The following is a 22,774-nucleotide window of genomic DNA, read 5'->3' on the forward strand; positions in this document are numbered from 1 at the left end:
GCTGAAGAGCTCACCGTTCTTCCTCTCATTCAGAGGTGGCAGGTGCTGGCTGGGCTGCAAGGACAGCTCCTGGAATTCATGGGCAACAGCTTCACTTTGAGGACTGGGGGCAAGATGGGCTAATGGCCCCAGCTCATCCTCCGCGTCTAGTGCCCCCGAGGGATCCATTGTGCTCCAGCCACTGGTGATGGGCGTCCGAGACCTCTCTTCAATGTGGCCTGCTGAAGAGACTATCAAAGTAAAAACGTGTCAGTAGATGGTATTTATTTTTCTTCAATTTGCACAAAAATATTAAAATGGAAACCCCCAGTTCTAGCTCAGCTTCTCTGCTGTATAGCAACTGACAATTCTTTTACCTTCTCTGGATCTTGGGTTCTTTGTCCAACGCACAAGAATAATAGACTTTCTATCTACAATAGCACTTACCAGGTAAATACAAGTTGAATGGTATTTCATGTATTTTTTTTTTGTACTGTGGATTAAAGAAAGTTATAGTCTCTGATGTCATTAATGCATCCTAAAATAAGATGAAAGTCAACTACTGATGATGGGGGAAAAAGGCAGTCTAGCCTGAAAACCTGTCTAAACTACAAATCAGAGCCTCCTAGGTGGCTCGGTCTAGTTAAGCGTCTGTCTTTGGCTCAGGTCATGATCTCAGAATCCTGGGATCCAGTCCTTTGTCAGGCTCCCTGCTCAGCAGAGTCTGATTCTCCCTCTCCTTCTGTGTTCCGCCCCCCACCACCACCCAGTAAATAGATAAACTCCTACAAATCAAACAACTTTACATCAAGTCAACATTCATGGCACCCAGCAATATGTCAGATCAGGACTCCTTCAGCATGGGAACAGAACTCTAAGCTACAGCACAACGGACACACAATGTGGGCTAAAGAAACAAACCTTTGTTCTAAGCTATTGAGATTTGGGCTTGTTTATTATCACTGCATAACTTGGCCCATTCTGACTACAACAGAAATCGGTAACAGAAATACCAAAGACACAATGAAACCCTCAATACGAGTCACTGGTGTAGGGGCTGTGCAGTGGGCAGTGAGAAAGCTTATGGAAAATTGAAAGCTAAAAGGATGGAGGTGCACATTATGCAGGAGTGAAACATTTCACAAAACTGCTGCCTGCTTGGTAGCATTTCCTATCACAGTTTGTTGACCCACTCACCTACTGAGGGACATTTGAGTTGTTCCAGTTTCCATTACAAATAAAAATGCTATGAAAATTCTTGTCCAAGCATTTATATGGATATATGCTTTCACTTATCTTGGGTAAATGCCTAGAATAAAATCAGTGGATCACACAGCAATTGAGTATTTAAACTGTAAAGAAACTAACAAAGTATTTCCCAAACTGGTCAGGCCATTCTGCATTCTTACTAGCAGTGAATGAGAAATCCAGTTGTTCCATATCTTCTCTAACACTTATGGTCAATCTTTTTCATTTTAATTACTTTAATGGGTGTGAAATGGTAACTCAATGTGGTTTTATTTATTTATGCATTATTTATTGAATTACACTTGAGATATTATACCAGTTTCAGATGATCAAGGAATTTGATATTTTTATACATTATAAAATGATCACCTTCAAGAGCTCTAGTTACTATTTGTCACCATACAAAATGATTACAATATTATTGAATATATACCCTATGCTGCATATTAACATTTCAGATTCATTTTATAACTGAAAGTCTTTGCCTCTTAATTCCCTTCACCTATTTTGCCAGTCCCCCCTCCCCTCTTACAACCACCAGTTTGTTCTCTATATTCATGAGGTCTGTTTCTTTTGTTTTTTCATTTTGTTTTTTAGATTCCACATATAAGTGAAATCATAGTGTTTGCCTTTCTCGGTCTGACTTATTTCACTTAGCATGATATCCTCGAGGTCCAACCATGTTGTCACAAATGGCAAGGTTTCATTCCTTTTTTTTGTGGCTAATATTACACACACACACAATCTTCTCTATCCATTTATTATCTATTGATGGACACTTGGGTTACTTCTAAGTTTTGGCTATTGTAAATAATGCTGTGCTAAGCATAAAGATAGTACATACATCTTTTTGAATTAGTCTTTTCATTTTCTTCAGATAAATACCCAGAGGTAGAATTCCTGGGTCAGATTGTAATTCTATTTTTAATTTTCTGAGGAACCTCCACACTGTTTTCCGTAGTGGCTGCCCTAATTTACATTCCCATCAACAGTGTACACGGGTTCTCCTTTCTCCACATCCTCACCAACACTTGTTTCTTGTCTTTTTGAAGTTAGCCATTGTGACTGGTATGAGGTGATATCTCACTGTGCTTCTGATTTGCATTTCCCTGGTGATTAGTGATGTTCAGCATCTTTTCATGTGCTTGTTGGCCATCTGTATATTGTCTCTGGAAAAATGTCTATTCAGGTCCTCTGTCCACTTTGTAATGGGGTTGTTCTGTTGTTGGCTGTTATTGAATTGTATGAATTCTTCATATATTTTGGATATCAACTCCCTATCTATATCACATCACCAGCAAATAACTGACAGTTTTGCTTCTTTCTTACCAATCTGGAAGCTTTTATTTCTTTTTCTTGTCCGATGGCTGTGGCAGAGACTTTGAATACTATGTTGAATACAAGTGGCAAGAGTTGGAGGATCCCTGGGTGGCTCGGTGGCTCAGCGGTTCAGCGCCTGCCTTTGGCCCAGGGCATGATCCTAGAGTCCCAGGATCGAGTCCTGCACCAGGCTCCCAGTGTGGAGCCTGCTTTTCCCTCTGCCTCTCTATCGTGAATAAATAAAATCTTTTTTTTAAAAAAAAGTGGCAAGAGTGGACATCCTTGTCTTGGTTCTGATCTTAGAGAAAAAAGTTTTCATCTTTTCACCCACTTGAGTATGATGTTAGTTGTGTGTCTGTCATAAATGGCCTTTATTATGTTGAGGTACCATCTCTCTATATCCACTTTGTTGAGAGGTTTTATCACAATTGGATACTGGATTTTGTCAAATGCTTTTTCTGTACCTACTGAGATGATTATATAATTTTATCCCATATTTTATTAATGTGATACTGTATCACATTGATTGATTTGTAGATGTTAAACCATCTTTGTATCCCTGGAATGAATTCTACTTGGTCATGGTGTATGATCCCTTTTAATGTTTTGATGAATTCAGTTTGCTAATATCTTGTTGCATCAGTGTTCACTGGGGATGGTGGCCTGTGATTTTATGGGGTTTTTTGTTTTGTTGATTTTTGTGGTATCTTTATCTGCTTTTGGTATTAGGGTAATCCTGGCATTATAGTTTGGAAGTACTTCTTCAATTTTTTGGAATAATTTGGAAATGTTTCTTCCTCTTCAATTTTTGGCAATTTCTGGGATAATTTAAATGTTTGGTAGACTTCACCTGTGAAGTCATACACACTTGGGCTTTTGTTTGCTCGCAGTTTTTTGATTACCGATTTAAATTTCATTGTTAGTAACTGGTCTATTCAGATTTTCTTTCTATTATCTTTATAAATCAATTTTGGAAGACGCATGTTTCCAGGAATTTATTCATTTCTTCTAAGTATTTGTTGGAGTATAATTGTTCATGGTATTTGCTTATGATCCCTTGTATTTTTGTGGTATCAGTTGTAATTTCTTTCTTCATTTCTGATTTTATTTATTTAGGCCATCTTCTTTTTTTCCTGATAAGTTTGGCTAGAGTTTGTTAATTTTGTTTATCTTTTCAAAGAACCAGCTCTTAGTTTCATTAATGTTTTTTACTTTGTGGGTGTGTGTGGGCGTGCATGCGCATGTGTATTTTTCCCCCCACTTGATCTGTATTATTTCCTTCCTTCTACTAACTTTGGGTTTTGTTCTTCTTTTTCTAGTTCCTTTAATGTAAAGTAAGATTGTTTATTTGATATTTTTCTTGTTTCTTGAGGTAGGCCTGTATCACTATAAAATTCCCTCTTAGAACTGGTTTTGCTGCATCCCAAAGATTTTGGAACTCTGTGTTTCCATTTTCATTTGTCTCAGTATTTTTTTATTACTTCTCTGATTTAAGATTCTATTTATTTGAGAGAGACAGAGACAGAGATAGAGACAGAGAGTATGAGTGGGGAGAAGAGGGAGAAGCAGGGTCCCTCCTGAGCAGGGAGCCCAATGTAGGACTCAATCCCTGGGCCCCAGGATCATGACCCTAGCTGAAGGCAGATGCTCACCTACTGAGCCCCCCAGGTGCCTCTCTTAGATTTCTTTGTTGACCCATTAGTTGTTTAATAGCATGTTGTTTAGTCTTCAGGTGTTTTGGGGTTGTTGTTTTTTTTTTTCCCAGTTTTCTTCATGACTTCTAGTTTCATGTTGTTGTGGTTGGAAAAGATGCTTGATATTATTTCAATCTTCTTAAATTTATTGAGACTTGTTTCGTAGCCTAACATGGGATCTACTCTAGAGAATGCTTCATGTGCACTTGAAAGGAATGTGTATTCTGGTTTTGGATGGAATGTTCTGTATGCATCTATTAAGTCCATCTGGTCTAATGTGTCATTTTAGGCCAATGTTTCCTCATTGATTTTTCTGTCTGGATGATTTATCCATTGATATAAGTGAGGTATTAAAGTCCTCTACTACTGGTTAAGGACTGTACTTGTGATGAGCACCAGGTGATGTATAGAATTGTTGGATCACTATATTGTAAACCTAAAACTAATAGAATGTTGTATGTCAACTGGAATTAAAATAAAGTTAAAAAGAAAAAAAAATACAGTCCCCAACTATTATTGTATTGCTATTTCTCCTATTATTTGTTAATATTTGCTACACACACACATATATATATATATGTTCTATGTTGGGTGCATACATTTTTACAAATGTATCTTCTTGTTAAATTTACTCATTTATCATCATGTAATACCCTTCTTTGTTTTAAATTCTATTTTGTCTAATTTAAGTAGAGCTACCCCAGCTTTTTTTTTTCATTTCCATTTGCATGGTATGTATCTTTTCCCATTCCTCCACTTTCAGTCTGTGTCTTTTTTACATATGAAGTGAGTCTCTTGTAGGCAGTTTATAGAAAATTCTTGTTCTTTTTTTATCCATTCAGTCACCCTTTTGATTGGTGCATTTAGACCATTTATGTTTAAAACAATCATGGGATGCCCGGATGGCTCAGTCAGTTAAGTGTCTGACTCTTGATTTCGGCTCAGGTCCTGATCTCAGGGTTGTGAGATTGAGCCCCATGTCAGGCACTGTGCTCAGTGAGGAGTCAGCTTGAGATTCTCTCTCTCCCTATCCCTCTGCCCCTCCTCCTGCTCATGCATACTTGCTCTCTAAAAATAAATAAATAAATCTCTAAATAAATAAATCTAAATAAATAAATCTCTAAATAAATAAATCTCTAAAAAATAAATCTAAAATAAATAAATAAATAAATAAATAAATAAATAAAAGTTTCATCTTTGTGATTACCATCATAAGGTTCACACACAATACTTATGCATATACAGTCTCTTTTAAGTTGATGATAATTTTAAAAAATTCTTTATTTAGGGTGAGCCTTTTTTTTGGGGGGGGGGGGTGAGCCTTAACCAACTGAGTGTCTCCATTGGTAAAGGCTCTACCTTTGGCTCAGGTCATGATTCTGGCTGGGATTGAGCTCTGTGTCAGGCTTCCTGCTCAGCAGAAGTGTGCTTCTCCCTCTCCCTCTGCTGCTCCTCCTGCTTACGTGCTCTCTCAAATAAATAAAATTTTAAAAACAATTCTTTATTTAAATTCAATTTAGTTAAGATATACCAAATTATTAGTTTCAGGGGCAGAATTTAGTGATTCACCAGTTGCATGTAATACTCAGTGCTCATTCTATCAGGTGCCCTTCTTAAAGCCCATCACCCAGTTACCCCATACTCCCATCCACCTCCTCTCCAGCAACCCTCAGTTTGTTTCCTAGAGTTCAGTGTCTCTTATGGTTTGCGTCCCTATTTTCATCTTACTTTATTTTTCCTTTCCTTCCCTTATATTCATCTGCTTTATTTCCTAAATTCCACATATGAGTGAAATTATATGGTATTTGTCCTTTTCTGACTTATTTCATTAGGATAATACCTTCTAGTTCCATCCACATCATTGCAATGGCAAGATTTCATTCTCTTGATGGCTGAGTAATATTCCATTATAAATATATATATTTATATATATCTAATATAAATATATTTATATATACCTAATATAAGTATATTTATATATATTCACTGATGTATACACACACACATCTGTTGATGGACTTCTGGACTCTTTTGGCTATTGTAGGCATTACTGCTATAAACATTGGAGAGCATGTGCCCCTTTGAATCACAGTTTGCATCTTTTGGATAAATACCTAGTAATGCAACTGCTGGGTCATAGGGTAGCTCTATTTTTAACTTTTTGAGGAACCTCCATACTGTTTTCCAGAGTAGTTATCAATCAACAGTGTAGGACTCTACCCTTTTCTTTGCATCCTAGCCAACATCTGTTGTTTCTTAACTTGTTAATTTTGATAGTAACTTAATTTTTAATATATTCTGAATTTTTATATTTTTATTCCCTACTCCATGTTTTATATATTTGATATCACATTATTTATCTATTTATCTCACATATGCCTTAACTAATTATTGTACTTTTAATTAAACTGTTATCTTTTACCTTTCATACTTGCTTTCTAAGTGGCTGATGCACTACTTTTGTTATCTAACTTTTCTGTTGGAATTTTTACTTTTATTTATTTTCCTCTTTTTTTAAGATTTATGTATTTGAGAGAGAGAGAGAGAGAGAGAGAGAGAGAGCGTAAGCAGGGAGGGGAGGGAGAAAGAGAAGGAGAGAGGATCTTAAGCAGACTCTTCACTGAGTGTGGAGCTTGATACAGGGCTCAATCTCATAACCCCAAGATCACTACCTGAGCTGAAACCAAGAGCCGGACACTTTAACCTAGCGTACCAGGTGCCCCACTTTCATATATCTTCTAATTAGTACTTTTCCTTCAGACTTTAGAGAAGTCCATTTCACATTTCTTACAGGGTTGGTTTAGTGATGATGAATCCCTTCAGGTTTTGCTTTTCTGGAATACTCATAATCTCTCCTTCAATTATGAATGATAACCTTGCTGGGTAGAGAATTCTCAGTTGGCAGTTTTTTCTTTTCAGCACTTTGAACATGTCACATCACTCTCTTAATGGCCTATAAAGCTTCTGGTGAAAAATCTGCTGATAGCCTTATGAAGTTTCCCTTGTATGTAACATGTTGCTCTTCTCTTACTGCTTTTAAGATTCTATCCCTAGCTCTTTAAAGATTTATTTATTTTAGTGAGAGAGAGAAAGAGAGAGAGAGAGAGAGAGATTGTGTGTGTGTGTGAGTGACAGAGAGACAGAGACAGAGAGTAGAGGGAGGGGCTGAGGAAAAGGGAAAGAGAGAATCCTTAAGCAGACACTCCACTGAGCATGGAGCCCAAGAGAGGGGCAGGACTCAATCCCAGCAATCCTAGGACCCTGAGATCATGACCTGAGCCGAAATCAAGAGTCAAATGCTTAACTGAGCCACCCAGGTGTCCCACTTCAAATATATTTTTTTTTAGTCTTTTCTCTCTCTTCTTCTAGGACTCTTATAATGTGAATGTTAGTATGCATGAGTTTGTCCCAGAGATCCCTTCAGGTATCCTCACTTTTTACAATTATTCTCTTCATTTTGCTGGGTGTTTGTCTGGGTGTTTTCCATTTTTTTGTCTTCCAGCTCACACAGTCATACTTCTGTTTCATCCATTCTGTTGTTGAACCACTCTAGTGTATTTTTCATTTCCATTATAACTTCTGTTTGGTAGTTTCTTAAAGTTTCTATTTCTTTGTTGAAGTTCTATCTGTGTTCATTAACTCTTTTGAGATCAGTGAGCAACTTTATGACCATTTCTCTGCACTATTTATCAGATAGTTGCTTATCTCTGTTTTATTAAGGTCTCTTTCCAGGGATTTGCCTTTTCTTTGGTTTGGAACATCTCCCTCCATCTTCTCATTTTGCCAGTCTCTTTCTCTGTATTAGGCAAAACAACTACCTCCCTGAGTCTTGAAATAGTGGTCTTATGCAGGAGGTCTGCTATACAGCCCACAAGCACAATCTCCCTGGCTACCAGAACCAGAACTGTGTGTGTTACTTGCATGGGCTATGAGTGCCTGCTATTGTTTTAGGGATATACTTGCTGTGGGTCAAGGATGGAGCTCAGGGCACTCACCTGGCCTGGTTACACTTCAGTCACTGCAGAGGAAGAGAGGGGTTTGAGCTGCTTGCTCTTCCCAGGTGTGGCTTTGGTCTTTGTGTGGGGTGGGTGGGGGCTCAGGGTGTTCACCCAATCCTATCACCCACTAAGATGCTGAGCAGGGTGGGTGGGGTGTGGGGTACTTGCCCAGCCCAGTTCCAACATGGGGTAGGGAAGAGCACACCTTCTGGTGCTAGAAGGCTAGAGAGAGGGCACCAAAAATAGCACCAGTCAGCTCAGTCACCAGCAAATTAGGATGAGATTGTGAAAATGGCATCTACCAGAATTTCGGTCCCCAGATAAAGTCCTTGCAGGTTCCAGCAGCTGCTTTAAAATTAGTAAGTGGGTCTCCCTTGCTTATGGTCTAGGTGTTTTTCAATATGTTGCTTTTGTGCTGGATTTCAGAATGAATGGGTCTGCCTACGGGCCCTTCAAGAGCAGGATCTCCATTTCCCATAGTTTTAGGATTCTCCTGCTCTTAATTCCCATTGATTTTCAAAACCAGACATTTTGGGTCTTGTCTTTCTGGTGCTGGCCCTCAGGGTTCAGGTGCCTCGTAGGAGACATAATCCTTTCATTATTTGACATAGTGTTCTGTATCTGGGGGACCGGTCCTACTATGGGGTCACTCTTCTGGCTGCTCCTCCTACCCTTCTTCTTCTTCCTCTTTTTTTTTTTTTTTTTTAAAGATTTTATTTATTTATTCATGAGAGACACACACAGAGAAAGAGAGGCAGAGGCACAGGCAGAGGGAGAAGCAGGCTCCATGCAGGGAGCCTGACGTGGGACTTGATCCTGGGTCTCCAGGATCACACCCTGGGCTGAAGGTGGCGCTAAACCACTAAGCCACCCAGGCTGCCCCTCCTCCTACCCTTCTTAATGCATCTTTTGTCTTTTGTTGTGGAGGCCACAGTTTATCCAGTTTTCATGTCCTTTTCAGAGGAAAATTATTTCATATGTAGCTGTAAATCTGTGGTGTCTCTGGGAAGAGGGGAATTTAGGGTCCTCCCATGCTACCATCTTGAGCCCCTCATCACCGTGATTTTAATTTATTTCTTTAATGATGTTGAGCATCTTTTATTGTGCTTACTTGCCATCTGTGTATCATCTTTGGTTAAGTATCTGATCAAATCTTTTGTTCATTTTTAAAATTAGGTGGTTTATTTTCTTATTGTTGTTTTGAGAGTTCTTTATATATTTTAGACAAAAGTCCTTATCAGATATATATCAGATATATAGACTGGCTTATTTTTTTATTCTCTTAATAGTGTTTTATTAAACAGTACATGTTTTTAATTTGATGAAGTCCATTCTATTAATTTTTTTCTTTTTTCTTTTCTGAATCATGTTTTTAATGTTGTAACAAAGAATGCTATGATTGACCTAAGATCACAAGGATTATCTACTGTTTTCTTCTAGATGTTTCATATTTTTATGTTTTACACTTAAGTCTATGATCCACTCTCAATTAATTTTTGTATATGCTATGAGATATGAATCAGGTTTTTTTATTTTTGGCATAAAGATACATGAGTGCTCCAATACCATTTGTTGAAAAGGTTATATTTTCTCCACTAAGTTGCCTTCGCACCTTTATTGCAAACTAGCTGACTATGTATATGTGGATCTACTTCTTGACTCCATATTTAGTTCCCAGAAAAGAATGAGCCACAGAAGATAAGGCCCTAAATTCTGTGTATGAAATTTGCCCAAGCCTCTGGCTGACCCCTAAATGATGCACATGCAAGACAGACTCCCAACAGCCCAGCTACAGCAAAAACAAAAAACAAAAAACCCAAAACCAGAACTGAGATTTCAGTTGCTGGTCACCAAAGGAAAGGGAGTTTGCAAAAGTGAGTTCAGCAAAGTTAATTGCTAAAATAAAACAATAATGTTAAGAGGGAAACCTCACAGAATCCAGAATCTACAAATGTCCATCCAGAATTCCATATCCAACAAAAATATCCTTTAATAATGAAGGCAAAATTGTCACCAGCAGACACACATTACAAGAAATGCTAAAAGAACTTCTTCAGGCTGAAGGGAAGTAATGCCAGATAGAAACTTGGATCTGAGGAATGAAAAGCATTAGAAATGGTAAACATCTAGATAAAAACCAACGACTTATTTTTCCTCTTTCTTAACTATTACTATTCAAAGTAATATTTATAACACTATGTTATGGGGCCTATAATGCATATATTTGTCCTATATAGCACAATAGCATAAAGGATGGGGCAGGATAACTATCACAACATTATTACATTTCTATACATTATGAGAGTTGTGCAATTTTAACTTAAAGTACATTAAGAAGTTAAAGTTATATATTGTAATTCCCAGAGCAACTATTAAAAAATACAAATGGTTTCAGCTCAAAAGCCAATAGGGAAATTAAAAAGGAACTCTAAAAACACTCAAGTAACCTAAAAAGAAGTATTAGAGAAACAAAAAGGGATGGGACAAACAAGAACAAACAATAAAATAGTAGAACAAAATCTTACTTTATCAATACTTATATTAAATGTACATGGACTAAACGTTATTATTAAAAGACACTGACAGAATGGATTTTAAAAGTCTAAAAATGCATGCCTATAAGTGACCTACTTTAAATATGAAGACATTAAACAGGATGGAGGTAAATGGATAGAAAAAGGTCAGGCAAACAAGAAGCCTGACATTAACATAAAAATGATTACATTAACATAAAAAACCCACAACAAACTCATGAAAGATGTGTTAGGTAGGTACATTTACATGAAAAATGACCTGTTTCACTATAGAATATTAAAACATGACTCCTAGATTTTTTTTCAAAACTATGAATTTCATTTCAATTTATTCATTCAAATAAAATCTGTCCACAATCAACTAATTCTAAGATACTGGTGCCATATTGCCCTTAAAATGGCAAGATGTATAAACTCTGAACATCAGTTTTAATGGCATAAGACTTTAAAATATTTTCATGCAGTATTATTTTTTCTTCATACTAAAGAATTCTTTCAGCCTATTATTCCTTGACATTATGATCACCTTAAACTCCCACACATTCCTCCAAATTAAGAAAATTATAAGCTAAGAAAATCTTTACAAAATGTAGCAAAAGGAAAAGAATTAAATGTTCAAAAAATTTTAACTTAATATTCATGAACATTTTTGATGGCGCAAAGACTATATCTATTCCCACATTCCACTACCAAATTTGTAGGCTGTCACCCAATATCCACTTGACTGCTTGATAATTTTCTTTTGAAACTGAAATTTAACATCAAAGAAAAACAGTCTCCATCCAATAGCCTCTGATTGAGATGTTAAAGAAATGGAATTAGAATGGATTCTTTCACTGGGTCATAATTTAGTTATGAAAGTAAAGCAATCATTTAGCTTTAACTGGAGGAAGTGTGATAAAACACTAATTCGTCTATAACTCACAGAATGAATGAATATGGAGTTAATACCCTACACATCCACAACAAAATGAAACCAATCCCACAATTATTCAGCACTAGGTCAAAGCACAACACAACACTAGTAAGATCAACCTGGAATATGGCTTATGCTCTCAGAAAACAAACCACTTCATTGCCAGATCCTAGATCAGAGACAGAAAACAAGAACTCCAAAAAATGAGAGACCGCTTGTTCATCTACTGATTCACTCATACCTTTTTTCTGAATGGAGTCAAGACAGCACCAATAATAACCTTGTATTTTAAAAGATGCTAGGCTCTTGGGCTAAGGCAGTCTCAAAATCAATGCTAACATCTGTTTTGAACTGAGTGAAGTGTAAAGCCAAATCTCTTTCCACTGTACTTTGTTGTTCTTAATGACTAATTCATGTGAAATATTAGTAAATAGAGGGTATATATCAATGCTATATAAAGGAAACTAAATTATAAAGGAGTCCAAGGAATATCAATATCCAAATTAATAAATTTTATATATAACAAGCCAAATGCAAACAGAATATCCAAATATACTCAACAGAAAATGATTCAGCAACAGCAAAACTGTTGTCCCTGCCCTTTAAAGCTCCCCTGAATTACAAACATTAGGAAAACACCTGGCTAACAGCCAGTAAAAATAAATTTCTAAACTCAGACAAGATAAAACTTGAATCAGGAAGTTCAAAGACTGAGTTAATCACACACACACACAAAGTAATTCCCTACATCAGAAGCATATTTACTATTAAGTCCTGTGATCAAACAGGTTTAAAATTTCAAGTCAAATGCACTTTTGAGTAATAGAATTTTGCAGGATTGGGCAAATTAATGGTATCAACACTGGGTATTTTATGGTACCTATTCTTCCTCCAAAGCTTCTGCTGGCAGTTTGTTAAATAGCTAATGTTATAGTTCAAAATTTATTTACTAATTTAAGAACTCTCACCAACTGTATATATGAAAATACTTTCTTAATTATATATTGCTATTTCTGTACTGTCTTCTAAATGAAATTTCTTAAGGATATCAAGAATTCAGAGTCAAACCCGTTTATATTTTTATATAAGTAACATTCACCTCCTAGTTTTATAATTGGGAGAGGAACTACAGAAAGAAATACTTGATCCAATTTGTCCATGTTCGGTCTAACAATTAGGATGGAACCAGAATATGAGATTTCTAAAACTACATGTTTGTATATGAACATGATTTCACTACATACTACTTTCAATAACTCTTACCATGAAAACGGTTTTTGTTTCTGTATTTTTCCCTAATTTCTGGTTTGATTACTTGAATGCTCTTATATTTAAGAAAAGACTGCATAAGTTTTAGACTAACAGTATTTTAGCTGAAAGGTACCTTAGAACTGATGTCTAGTATAAGTACTTCTCAATGTTACTCACAAAACGATAATCATTTTAGAGACTTTCAAAAATCCGGGGCAGCCCGGGTGGCTCAGCGGTTTAGCGCCACCTTCAGCCCAGGGCATGATCCTGGAGATCCCAGATCGAGGCCCATGTCGGGCTCTCTGCATGAAGCCTGCTTCTCCCTCTGCCTCTGTCTCTGCCTCTCAATCTGTGTCTCTCATGAATGAGTGAATGAATGAATGAGTGAATGAATAAATAAATAAATAAATAAATCTATCTATCTTTAAAAAAAATCCTGGGTGGGTGGGGGAATGAGGGGAGAATTGCCAGCGATTTTGATATAGCTGGTTTTTTTTACAGTTATTCTAATGTACTGCTGGTGTGGAGAATCACTGATCTAGTGGAACCCTTTTTTAAAGAGAGAATAAATAAATCATTTGCCTAATTAAGTGAGACGAGACATCAGGAGCGAATTAGTACAGCAGGTGTGAAAACTGTGACTCTAAGTAGGTAGAAAAAGAATGTGAAGAATTAAATGTCTAACTGCATTTGGGTAGGAGAGAAAGGTCTTCAGGATGAATAGGAGTTTGCAGGCAGACGTTTTTCTCATCAGTAAAGGCGCTATGGCATGAATAGTGCTCACCTAACAGCAAGGCTTGATGGTGCTAATGCAGAGTGGGAATGCCAGGGGGTGAAGAAGATAAGGCTGGTGTGGTCAGACCATAGCTGTGAAGGGATGTGCACTGTAAAGGACAGTGACTGGATCGGACTTGTATTTTAGAAAGGTAATTCTAGCAGAGGCTGGTTACTGATAAAATCTCATACTGAAATGTGGAGGGACTAGGTTAAGACAGTGGAAAGGCACAACAGGTTCAAATAATATTTAAGAGGCAAAATTTCAAGGCTTGATGACTGGCTTATTTGAAAGGTAAAGGAGAATAAGGAGCTGAGGGTAGCTGAGATTTCCAGAGCTGGGTGGACAGAAAAGCTGGTGGTACCCTTACAACAAGGCAGGAATGAGTGGTGGCAAAGTGTCCACTCTGAGAAGGGCCAGACCCTAGGAGGGAACATGGAGTCAGGGCAGAAAGGGTGGGGTGGAGAGACAGCTATTGGATTTTATACGCAAAGCACTTAACTTCTCAGGGATCCAGCTTCCTCACCTAAAAAAGACAAATGAAAAGAAGAAAATGGAAGAGTATTTACATTTCTGCTCAGCTTGGCACTGGGTCTATTCTCTGCTTTCCTTAATGCCCTTTCTGTTGGCAGGCAGTATTCTCATTTTACAGATGAGAAAACCAAAGCTTGGAAAGATGAAGTGAATCTGAGAGACTAGTGTCAAAGCCAGGATTCCAACTTCGAAGGCCATGCTCCTCCTCAGTAACAAGACATGTACGTGCCACAATGTGAGTTAAGCTAGAGCAAAGAACTGGAGAGACCCATGTTTTTTGAGGAGGAGGGAGTGCTGGGGAAGAGGGAGATGGAGCTGTGAATAATTCTTTAGCAAGCATACTAAAGGCCCAGAGTGTTAAGGCACTGTGCTGGGCACTGGGGTTCCAATGACAACTGGGTCATAACCCCTGTAGCTCCTAAAAGTAAAGATCTTGTCCACCGGCAGTTATAACAGGACATTGGTGCTTGACAGGAGCAAGTGGAACGTGCCTGTTTCGTAGCAGATGAAGGAAACGTTCTCCTCTTACAGTTCCATTTTAGTGAACACTGAGTGTGTAACTGGAATTGAGCTCCAGACCAGAAAAAATGAAATCTACAGCCACAGAGATACCGCAGAGGAACACGGCATGTTTTTGACATCAGCTTACAATTTTTTCAAATAAACAACTTCTAAGCATGGTTTTTATTTGTAGCAGTTGGATTTTTATGTATAGTCATTAAATACACAGCAAAAAGGTACTATATATACCAAATACCGACAATACTATATAGAAAAAGTTCTGTAATTGCTTTTCTGTGCTTGAAGTGGCTCTTACAGCTCTAGATATGCCAGCATGAGGATTTATTTTTTAACTTGTTTACTGTAGATTTGTTCCAACTGAACATAATATGGAGCAAACTACATACTTAACACCCTCCAAAATGACATTCTTAAGTACTATAACTAATACTTAAGTAAATAGTGTTTCTGAAATACTCCTTGAGATCCATTTATAAATAAAAATTTGCATTTGTAAAAGTTTAAAACACATGTGGCTTTTAAATTACTATATAAAAAGACATAAAGAGCTAAAAAATATTATTTGTTCTCCAAGTAAAATGGCCAAAATGTGGTTGTTTTTGTTTTTGTTTTTGTTTTTTAGCTTGAACAACTTCATTTTCCAAGTTTATTCAAAATGAATGATTCTTGGAGAATAAGAACTGATTGGAAGATTAATTTTAAACTGAGATGATTTCCACATTTAGCAAATACTGGGTTAAAAACACATTCTAATTTTGTTGAATCATAAATTAGCATTTGATTTACATCCTACAAAGCAAATATTTGTAAACACACTAAATAAATGTTTTATCTAACAGATAAAAAAAAAAAAGATTCTGTATTCCCACTTCCAGGTTTTGTAAGGCAGAGAGGGAAGGAGGAAAGGAAAAGGAAAGAAGAAGGGAAGTCTCTTCTGTTTTCTAGCTCTTCACTCTTTGTAATACTAGGAATCAGTAGAATTTAAATTTAAACAAAGATATTTTATTAAATTCAGAAGTATCACAAACACACAAAAAGCTGCAGTTTAATTGACTTGTCTAAGATATCGTGACTAGTCAAGTAGCAGATGGGACCAAGTAACTAATTATCAGGTAGGTAGTTGGTAAACTGAAGAAACTCAGAAGAGGAGTCATTATCTACAAATTAAGAGGATAAACTGATGGTTGCCAGAGGGAAGGGGGTGGAGGGGTGGACAAGGGTGGGTGAAGGGGAATGGGAGGTAGAGGCTTCCAGTTCTAGAATGATTAAGTCATGGGGATGAAAGGCACAGTACTGGGAATATAAGTCAACAATAGTAACAGCACTGTATGGTGACAGAAGATAGCTATGCTTGTGGGTAGAGTTGTTGCACAGAGTACAGAACTGCTGAATTGCTGTTGTACACCTGAAACTAAAGTAACATTGTGTATCAACTATACTCAAAAATTCTTTTTAAACAAGAGGAGTAGTTAAGCATGATACACATAAATCTTGATACATTTTCTTTTAAATCAGAGTGCATAAATGTCCCTTGCTTTTGCCAGTCTTCCACTAAGGGTCAAGGGCTTCTCTTTGCACATATATCAGCTGTCTGGCATAAACCACCATTGTCTATGATTTTGAGTTTCATTTTCTTTACAGTGGAACAAAAATTTAAAGGATTTTAAGTAGACAGTGCATCTACTATTTTTACAACTTTTAGCCCAATTTTTGTAGTTTCTCACTCACACCTGATTCAATAGTATTAAGTAACATGATTTTGGGTTTCCAAACATTTAACTGTTTTGCACTCGTATTTCATAAGTTTACATAACATTTAGTTAAACTATATAATTATGATTACTACTGCTATTGGCATAAACGGGTTTGGAAATAAACACAGCTGACTTCTGGTTAGCATACAACTTCATTAGTGAGAAAAGAAATGCATACCAAACTTCAGTGTCACCTCCTGTTCCAAGACAAAGAGACTGGAGAAGGTTGGTAAATCAGCAAACTGGACCAAGTGCAGGATGGATAAAAGAGGTTCTACCACAAAGAATTTAAGATTTTTGTTGATGCCAAGGCATCTCAAATTACAAACTTGGGTCTTTTTAAGTTTTCTGGAGTTCGTTAACACAAATTACTACTTAGGTATTATTATCGTCTGATTTTATGCAAAATATATTAATATTGTACTCAGAGTACATGACAAAAGTTAAGAGTACTGTAACAGCATCCTAGCAGCTATGCAACTATAAATAAGTCTCTAACACCATTATTAAATATGAAATCTATTCTCATTGTACCAGTCCTTCAAAATATGTGTGAATTCTTCTGCATTAAACACACTCTGGCATATCATGAAAACAGCGATTTCAAGCATCTGTGAAAATTGCATTAGTTTTACAACAGTTGCAGATAAGGAGTTTGTTAACTGAGATACAATTCACATGCCATTAAAGTCACCATTTTAAAGAGTAGAATTCAATGATTTTTAGTATATTCAGAAGGCATGTAACCATCACTAATTCCAGAACATTTTCACCACAGTTAAATCCCATGTTCATTAGCAATCACTTCCTCGTCTCCTCTCCCTGCAGCTCCTGGCAACCACTCATCTATTTTCTGTCTCTATGGATTTGCCTATTCTAGACATTTCATATAAATAGAATATGAGGCTTGTGTGTAGCTCCTCTCACTTAACATGTTTTCAAGATTCACCCACGTTGTACCAGGTGTCAGTCAGTATTCCATTCCTTTTTATAAATAAATAATATTCCATTATATGGGTTTACCACATTTTGTTCATCCATTCATCAGCGATGGACTTTGGAATGTTTCTACTTTTTGGCTGTGATGACTAATATTGCTGTGAACTACAGGTTCAAGTTATGTGTGCACATGTTTTCAGTTTTCCTGGGTATATACATAGGAGTGGAATTACCATATAGTAACTGTATGCTTAACTAGTAGAACTGTACACAATTGTCCCCAGGGAAGCACAGCATGCATCATTTTACATCCCCCTCCCCAGCAAAAATAAGTCATGGGGACTTATTTTCCCAAATCCTGTTTGTTCTTGGGGGGAAGGGGGTTAATCCTAGCTATTCTTGTGGATATAAAGTAGTATCTCATTGTCGTTTTGATTTGCATTTCCCTCATGATGTTGAACATCTTTTCATGTGTTTATTGGCCATTTATGTATCTTCTGTGGAGAAATGCCCATGTAAAAGTTGGGTCATTTGTTTTTTTGTTGTTGTTGTTGAATTGGGATAGTTCTTTCGCTATGTATGTCAGCAGCCTGACACAGTGCTGGTGAGAATGTAAAATGATACAACTAATTTGGAAAGTAGTTTGGTATTTTCTTAAAGTATTAAGTATAATTTTACCATATGATCCAGCAATTCTACTCCTAGGTGTCTATCCAAAAGAAATGAAAATATATAACCGCATGAAGACTTGGAAGCAAATGCTCATAGCAGCATTACTCCTAATAGACCCCAACTGTAAACAATGTAAATGACCATCAACTAGTGAATGAATTAGCAGAGTGGTATGTCCTAATGGAATACTATTCAGCAAGAAAAAGGAAAGAAATACTGACACAATATGGACGAAATTAAAAAACATTACACACAGTGAAAGAAGCCAGAAACCAGAGGCCACCTATTCTATGATTCCATTTACATGAGATTTCTAGAAAAAGGCAAAGCAAATAGCCTTTGTGGCAGAAAATAGTGTTTTTCTGAGGCTCGGGTGGGAACAGAGATTACATGCACGTGAGATGGGCACAAGGTTTCCTCTTGGAATGATGAAAATGTTCTAACAACAGACTGTAATGATGACTGCCTAACTGTAAATTTACTAAAAATCACTGAACTTTACATGTGAAACTTAGGGTATGTAAATAGCACCTCAATAAGGCTGCTTTTAAAAAATATGATCTGTATGTAAACATGTACAGCAGTGTTACTCATAATTGCCCAAAGCTGCAAACAACTCACATGTGCTTCAATCTGAATGGAATAAAAAACTGGGGTGCATCCATACCACGGAATGCCCCTAAGCAGTAACAGGGCGGAGCTACCAACACCTGCAATAATACAGGTGAGTCTCAAATGCAGTCAACTATGTGAAAGGAAGCCATCCTCAAAGGGCATCAAGTACTGGAAAGCCAGTTTTGTGGGAAAGCCTAAGCTATATGTACAGAGAATATCAGTGGCTGCTAGGAGTGGGCTGATAACAAAAGGGAAGTCAAAGGGAAATTTTGGGGTGATAGAACTGTTCCACATCTTGATTGTGGTTGTGGTTGCATGACTCTGTTTTTTTAAAAAATCAGAAATGTATGTCAAAAGCAGTGGCTAGGGAACCCTGGGTGGCACAGTGGTTTAGCGCCTGCCTTTGGCCCAGGACGCAATCCTGGAGACCCGGGATCGAATCCCACGTCGGGCTCCCGGTGCATGGAGCCTACTTCTCCCTCTGCCTATGTCTCTGCCTCTCTCTCTCTCTCTCTCTGTGTGTGACTATCATAAATAAATTAAAATTTTAAAAAAAAGCAGTGGCTATTACCACATGTATATAAAAAATAAAATTAAAACAATGATATGATTATTATTTCACAATATGCTTCTTAACAGCAAACAACTAGAAACAACTCCAGTTATGATTCCAGGAGATGGGTTAAATACAGTATCGTACATCCATACAATAAATAATACACAGTCATAAGAAAGAAAGGGGAAGATCTTCAGGGGAAACTAATAGGGAAAGATATCTGATTTGCTAAGTGAGACAGTAAATTAGAAAAAGAAGAAAATAAAAATATTCATTTTCACTAAAATGAAACCCTGGATACAGATACAAGAAAGCAATAGAGCAGTTCTCAACTGTGTGAATGAGTGCAGTGATGCAATGGGGTGGCTGCTGCCAAAGGTGACAGATTTTGTACTGTTTTGCCATCATCTTTGAACATGTGCATGCATTACTTATGTTTTAAAAGGAAACACATCAAAACAAAAAGATCTTTTTGAATATACACAGAAGCTGCAAAGGTGAGTCTCAAATGTACATATATACTCCTCCAATATACATATATACTCTCAGCTTTGTGTCATCTGCAATTTACCATTTGTATCCTCATCTTAGTCAATGATTAAAATACTGAACCAAACAGAGCTAAGACAATCCTTACAACAAACTAATAAAAATCTCTCTTAAATTGACATTAATCCATTCCTCCGTGCTATTTCAACTGCACGAGTTACAAGAAGCACGACTATGGTGGTGGGCAAGTTATTTTACCTCCCTGAGCCTCTTTGTAAAATGGGTGTAAATAATATCTCCCTTGCAGGGTGCAAATTAAAGGAGACAATGTATGTCAAGTGCTTGGAGTCATGTTTGGCACTCAGAAGGCATTCAGTAATCGCTCACTGGCTTCATCTTTAGCTATAGTTATATATCCTGGCTGTATATTCACCTGTCACAGTATTCAGCCAGTATCTCATGAGACCTTGCCACATAAGACCTGTGGTAGTGAAGCTTTCTTCTGTGTATACTGGGCCACTTGGGTTCAAATTCCAGCTCTGAAACTGTCTAGTTGGTGGGCAAGAACTTTCAAAGCCACAAGATCTTTGGTTAAAAATAGACGTGACAAAGGTACTTAGTTTTACAGGATTAAAGGGAGAATGGAAGATATAAGATGAGAGGTCAGAGCAGAGCTGTGAGCACACAGTATATAGTCAATAAATGTTAGCAATTAGTGTTATTATTTTGTTTACCACATGCCTCGTTCTCTATTATATGAAATGACAAAAAGAGTAGCAAACTTATTATCTAAATTTTGTAAAAACCTCACACTAGACTTCATTTCCAGCTTGTCTTGACTTTCTAATTATATTTCAAACTTCAAAAAAAAAAAGTTTATTCCTACCAACTGTTCAGACACACAGTAATATTCTAATGAATAAATGATAATGGGTTTTAAAATCTCCCTAACAAAAGCATAATACAAGCTAGTTCTCAAAGTAACAGAAGTTGAAATCAATATTTATAGGTTGTGCTGTTTTCTCCAACATTTGGGATTTAACAGGTTTTGGATTTCTAGATAGCTGGCAATATACATGACTATACGTATAAACTAAAGTTTTCTGGAAGAAAAAAAATGAACTCATTTTTAAAGAAAAAGTATTGTTCTGGGGCGCCTGGGTGGCACAGCTGGTTAAGCCTCTGACTCTTGATTTCGGCTCAGGTCATGGTCTCTGGGTTGTGAGATCAGGCTCACACTAGCAGTGGAGTCTCCCTCCCTCTCTGCCCCTTCCCCATCCCCCACCCCACTCTAAAAATAAATAAAAGAAAGGAAAAAAGAAAAGGTATTGTTCTTATAGTAAATCTAGGTACACAAACTAATCTCAATGGATTACAAGAATCCCAAAGTTGTTTTTTTAAGTACAATCAGTTAAAGCTCTCCATGTACTTTTTTATTCCTTATAATATTGTTACCTTTTTCTTAAAGTAGCCAGAGAAGTCCAGTATTTTGAATTTAGTCCTTGAAAGTAATTATTTAGGGTTACAATATCTGTACTGGAAATGACTAACTCCTGAAGGGAAGGCAGCTCAGGTTGCTGTGTTCCACAAGCCCTTTGTTTTTCAAGCAACATTACTTTAATTATTTCCTATAAATACCTCATTGTCCTTAAGAAAAATATTTTTCAGATAAAGATTAAAAAAATCTTTAATCATCACTTGGAACATGGACCTTGGAACATCACTTGGAAATGACCTCAGCATATTATAAACCTTCTAAAACAGATTTAGTGCATAAAGCCCATTTGTCAAATAAAAGCAACTATTACATGGAATTTCATTAAACAAGTTATTTTTAAAAGACTTAAGAGTTCTTATCAGATAAGTGGCAACAGAATATTTTTAGAAAATTCTGGGAGATACGGTAAAAACAAAACAAAAAACAAACAAACAAAAAAACAAAACAAAACACCAACTCTGCCAACTAGACAGAACTGAGTTGTCAGCCAGAGAGGGCTCCTGCTTATTACCCTCACCCATCTCCAGTGCCACCTTCAACTCTTCTGACGTCTCCACTCCAAAAAGAAATCTTTGGCTGGCATGACCACTCCCTGCCAGGCCAAGATTTCCTTTAAACCATGCATAAGACTTATGATTTCCTTTTGGATCTAAGAAAGAAATGGGGCCCCAAGCATTTATTCCCAGAGGAATTCTGACCAGGAAGCCAATGATAGCTTTTCTGGAGGGGCTGGGCAGAGGGTGTGCCTGGTGCTGCCATTACATCGTTGCCAAGACAGCTCAAGAAAGGACCAGGCAACTAGTCCCACTGATCTGAGATAGACAGCAGTGGCCAGACAGTCATGTTAATGTAACATTTCAGTCTCTATCTTCTTAGCACATTGCACTACTACAAGCCATAACCCTTAATAAGGTCTTTGAGGCTGCAGTCAGATGGTTGGGGTGGGAGGGGAGGGGAGTCTTTACTTGAAGTGCTCAATTCTAACAGGTACTAAAGTATGAAACAAAAGACAGATTTCACAGCTCTGAATAACCCAACCCCATGTACAACAGCCAAATATGCAATGAACGTACAGGAAAAAATACAATGGGAAAAGTGTGGTAGTTAAATATTTATAGAGAAAAATTGAGAACCACCTATTGCCCATCAGTAGGTTAAATAAATATTGGTATATTCACTTCACTGAAATTATGCTGTAATTGAAAAAACAAACAGACCTCTGTGAACTGAAAGGGGAAATATCCACAATATACATTACGTGGGAAAACTTGGCTACTGAACAGAAAGGATCATGTATACATACAATACATACAGAGACGGAGTTGAGAGAAGGGGCAGGTCGGGAAAGCAGCTGGTGGGCAAGAACAGGCAGGGAGACTACGTGCAAGGCAGGCTGTAGAAGGAGGAAGACGGTGAGCTGAACAGAGAGGGAGCAGGAGGCAAAGAGCAGAAACAGGCGGGAAGACAGACCAACAGACAC

At 37.1% G+C, this 22,774-nt stretch overlaps 1 protein-coding gene across 9 annotated transcripts in view; it reads right to left on the reverse strand.

The window, feature by feature from the left end:
• MRTFB (myocardin related transcription factor B) overlaps positions 1-22,774 on the reverse strand; it is a 253,324-nt gene that overhangs the window by 122,710 nt on the left and 107,840 nt on the right. For all 9 annotated transcript variants that reach the window (XM_041750781.1, XM_041750780.1, XM_041750786.1 and 6 more), the window contains one exon: positions 15-230. In XM_041750781.1, the coding sequence (XP_041606715.1) occupies positions 15-168 (154 nt within the window). In that variant the 5' untranslated portion in view covers positions 169-230. The remainder of the gene's footprint in view (positions 1-14; positions 231-22,774) is intronic.

The sequence above is a fragment of the Vulpes lagopus genome, chromosome 3 (genome assembly GCF_018345385.1).
Source record: "Vulpes lagopus strain Blue_001 chromosome 3, ASM1834538v1, whole genome shotgun sequence".
NCBI lineage: Eukaryota > Metazoa > Chordata > Mammalia > Carnivora > Canidae > Vulpes > Vulpes lagopus.